General features: G+C 36.5%; 1 protein-coding gene across 1 annotated transcript; it reads left to right on the forward strand.

Moving 5' to 3' along the window:
• The first annotated feature begins 3,763 nt into the window (after positions 1 to 3,763).
• LOC122067319 (glutathione reductase, chloroplastic-like) lies at positions 3,764 to 4,212 on the forward strand. Its single transcript, XM_042631149.1, has 2 exons — positions 3,764 to 3,916; positions 4,009 to 4,212. The coding sequence occupies exons 1-2, from the start codon at positions 3,764 to 3,766 to the stop codon at positions 4,210 to 4,212; spliced, it is 357 nt and encodes a 118-aa protein (XP_042487083.1).
• Positions 4,213 to 4,542: the final 330 nt, after the last annotated feature.

Genomic DNA, 4,542 nt, shown 5'->3' on the forward strand with positions numbered 1-4,542 from the left:
CCAAAGTGTGGATCTACATCAGGTTTTCTTTGTAATGGGCCACTTTAATGGGCCTAAAATATAAGTAGAAAGTAGGGAAATGGGATTTAATTCATTAGTTTAATTAGAGTCCTGTTTCGAGTCAATTTTCTTTGTTATTTCAGTTTCCTAGTCAGTTTAGGTTTCCCAATTAGTTAAAAATTGGGTTAGGTCTTTCATTTTTAGTGTTTGAGTCAGTTTGAGTCTTCTATGTAAGTTTATAAGGGGCTACAACATTGAACACAAATTTGATTGAATGGAAGTTTATTTTTGTTGTCTGCAAAATTATTCTTGAGAAAGGATGATCACCAGCTGAGATAGCTGGGGGTGAGATGCCCAGGTTGAGATAGTCATTCCCCTACCCCCATTCTTCCCTTTATTCTCTTATTTTCTGTTTTGTTCATACTATCTGTCCATGAATCTGATTTTTATTGAATTTACTAAAGATCCTATCTGGGATTGGATCACTTGTGATTCGATCTTACATTATTTCGTATCAGAGCCTAGCCAAACCAAGGATGGACCCGCGTGATAGTCAGAGAAAAATTACTTTATATATGTTGCTCAACGGCTTTAATATGCTTGCTCCCAAATGAGTGATTGAGCTCGAATCAAATGGAGAATCTGCCAAAAGATAACTCCAGGCCCAAGTATGGGGGCCTAAAACTTGGGAGGAGATAGAGTATGAATTGGCAGGCATGTACCTATCTAAACGTGAACGAAATATGTACTTCCCTCCACTAGAGTTCCCTCCGATTACACCCTAAAAGCCATCCACAAAAATCCAACCACTCCTATTGTCAAGGGAGAGGTAGTCATTGATGTTCCTATCAGAGAGATTAATGTGGATGAAGTCGAAAGCAATATAGTCACAATTGTGGACAAGGAGATCGAACCCAAGGAGAATGGTGCTTCAATATCTATGATGACTGTGAACAGCCAAGAGGAAGATCCTAAGGAGCTTAAAATTGAAATAGTAAAGGTCAAAAACACAGTGGTTGAAGGCATTCATATGGATGATCCCATGATACATTTGAGGTTGTTGAAGTTGAGCATGTGGAGTTCATCATCCCATTAAAGTATCTTGAAGATCGAGCTCCTCACATTCTAGACTACATCCTTATTATCAAAGAGCTACCTGAATTTTTCTACGGCTTGATGAGGGACGTGCACCATGTTACAATCACCCTCACACTCTACAAAATTTAAAGACAATTTTTCTAAGAGAGGGTGAATTGATGCAGATAAGTCACTTAATGGGCTTAGTTTATTGCAAATAAGTCACTTAATGGGCTTATTTTATTGCAAATGGGTCACTTTAATGCGTCTAAAATATGGGTAGAAAGTAGGAAAAAAATGGGAATTAATTCGTTAGTTTAGTTCAAGTCTTGTTTTGAGTCTATTTTCTTTGTTATTTCAGTTTCCTAGTCAGTTTAGGTTTCTCAATTAGTTAAGGATTGGGATGGGCTGCTCAACCCCAGGCCTGGAAATCTCAACCCTAGCCCAGCCCAGGCCCTGAAATTTTCAGGCGAGCTTCAAGTGGGCTCAAGCTCACTGGGCTAAACTTGCAACCCTAATTAGCATTCAGCTGCAACCAAGCGCTCATCTACAAACAGCAACCAGCCTACGCCTTCGCATCTCCAACCAGTGGAGGGAGAAGAGAAATATAACTGAATTCAACACAAAACAGTCTACTCCAATGCCAAATCATGAGGGTGAATTATGCTAAAAAAATTATTTTCTATTCCTAAAAAGAAAGAAAACAAAACTCAGACTCGCTAAATGGACTCTTAATAGTAAAATTTCTCCACATAACAGTAAACCCCTTACTATACTTGCAAGTTCCCAACATAACAGAAACCCCTTGCAATACTATAGAAGCTTGCTTAGACAAAATCTGGTAAAAATTATAAAGTATATAATAGCAGAAATCAAATTCAAATTCCATTAGCCATATGAAGCAGAAGACGCTGCTCATCATCAAAGCTGAATAAACGCTGCTCATAATCAAAGCCGAATAGTTCATCCCTATATACATACTCTCACCCATGTAATAATTGATGGAATCAAGGCATCCTTAAATAAGGCTTCAGGTTCCAACCCAACAGGCAGAATTGTAGGGCAAGAACAAAGAACAAAATAGAATAGGAGAAATTCAATAACAACCCATCAACAAATTGTATCAGCCTCACAGTTAAATCATGTCTAGGGCTGATATGGTGGAACAACTTCCCAACACCTTGTAGCAATCCACAAGTTGGATTCAAAGATATGAATGGGTGAAACAAAATAGAAACTCAATTCCAGAATTTAACAACTGGGCTGTATCTTCACTTCAACTCTGTAGATCAACACTAAACTAACATCAATTCCTCACCTCAACATATGGAGCATAATAACTAGAAATCAAATTAACCTAATGGCCGGATTCTTCAGTTCAGCAGAAACATAGAATTAGTGACTAAGTAGACGAATTAATGACTACTTGTATCTCAAAAACCAAAGGTCAAACCAAGCTACAACTAGGGTCAAAAGAACCGTAAGAATACCTCATAGAAACTTTAAAATTTCAAAGCAATCCCACAACCAAATTTTGAACTATCATCACCTCAAAATACCAGCCAAAAAACAACAGAAACAAAGAACTGCAAGCATGTGTTTGGTCAACAGAAAATTCAGATGTGATAGGGATACGTAACACAGCAGTAAACCCTCTTCAACAACATTCTAATATCTAATCATATAGAACAATCACACTACTTATTTGAATGCACATGAACAGATTTGAAATGGAAGAAAAGATGGTTGGAGGATGGGACATTACTTGAACCTCTCATTCAATCCTAGATCAGCAACTCACCTATCATGCAAAGCCCCACACCTTGCAAACTGCATCTCACATGGAAAACAACATATAGCCATTGTCTCTTCTTTTGTCTAAATCGTTGGCGTAGTATGATTCCTTACTCTTTATTTACAGATTTAATGAGATAAGCAAAATAGGGAGCCCCATGCAAGGAAGGAGGAATGAGGAATCCTTTATAACCTAAGATTCCCACAAAAGTAGAAACTCTTCGCGAGCTTAACAATATCATATTATTATATAAGTGCATGTACTCATGCTTCATGGCTAATCTTTTTTAACTATTTTATCCTTTTTTTTAATTTAAATATCATCTTTCCCTTATTATCTTTGGTGTCATTTACTTTTATTTTTTCAGTAATGTTGGCACCCTTACTCTTCAACTTATATAGAGATTTGTGACTAATCATTTTTAGAATATTTTATCCCTTTTTTAATTTAAATATCATCTTTCTCTTATTACTTTTTGTGTCATTCATTTTTATTTTTTGAGCAATGTTGGTACCCTTACTCTTCAACTTTTATAGAGAATTATTATTTCCTTTTATAAAAAAATTTAATTTTTATTTAGTATAGAGAGTTGAGGGCGTGAGATTATAATAAAGAAATCACTATATAAAATTTTTCCTTTTGTTTTTTTTTTTTTTATCCCAAATGAAGTATGTACTAAAATAACGTTGGCATTATGTACTAAAATAACGTTGGCATTGAATCTTTTTATTATTTTGCCTGTATATTAATGATGGCATTGCCACAGATTGTGGACCCACACACCGTTGATGTGGATGGGAAACTATACACGGCCAGGCATATTCTGATTTCAGTTGGGGGCCGGCCATTCATTCCTAATATTCCCGGAAGTGAATATGTTAAGACTCTGATATGGCTCTTGATATGCCCTCAAAACCCCAGAAAATTGCAATTGCTGGTGGTGGGTATATTGCTGTAGAATTTGCTGGTATTTTCAATGGTTTGAAGAGTGAAGTCCATGTATTTATTAGGCAGAAGCAAGTTTTAATAGGCTTTGATGAGGAGGTGAGGAAGCAAGCAATAAGAAATATTAATTTTAATTAGTTCTGTGCTTACCATGACCAAAATATTCTTAGCTCATATTCTATGTTCTGCAGATCAGAGATTTTGTTGCTGAACAGATGTCAATAAAAGGAATTAAGTTCCATACAGAGGAATCACCTCAGGTAGTCATAAAAGCTCCAGATGGTTCACTCACTCTGCAGACATTCAAAGGAAGTGTTGAAGGTTTCTCACATGTCATGTTTGCGACAGGCCGTAGACCAAACACTAAGGCTGCGTTTGGTGACTTTCTATTGTGATGTTTCTGGAGTCTTTTTGTTCTATTGGAACGAAAAAAACGGAATAAAGCATCATAGACGAGTTTCTGATCTTTTTTGAACAAAAAGTGAAAAAAGAACAGTCGAAACTGGAATTGACGAAACGACAAATAGCTGTTCCGTCTTCCCAGTTTCGTTCCAAATAAAAAAAAAAGAAACTATTTGGGGGATCATGGGGAAATCGTTCCCGATAAACATGTCTTCTGCCCTAGCTCTTCATTTTTCGCAATTTCACGCATAGAGAGGAGAGAAGACCTGCGTTTCGAAACCATTCCAGAAACAGATTCACCAAACACCCTTTTTTCATTTAAA

The sequence above is a fragment of the Macadamia integrifolia genome, unplaced genomic scaffold, assembly GCF_013358625.1.
Source record: "Macadamia integrifolia cultivar HAES 741 unplaced genomic scaffold, SCU_Mint_v3 scaffold2834, whole genome shotgun sequence".
Classification (NCBI taxonomy): domain Eukaryota; kingdom Viridiplantae; phylum Streptophyta; class Magnoliopsida; order Proteales; family Proteaceae; genus Macadamia; species Macadamia integrifolia.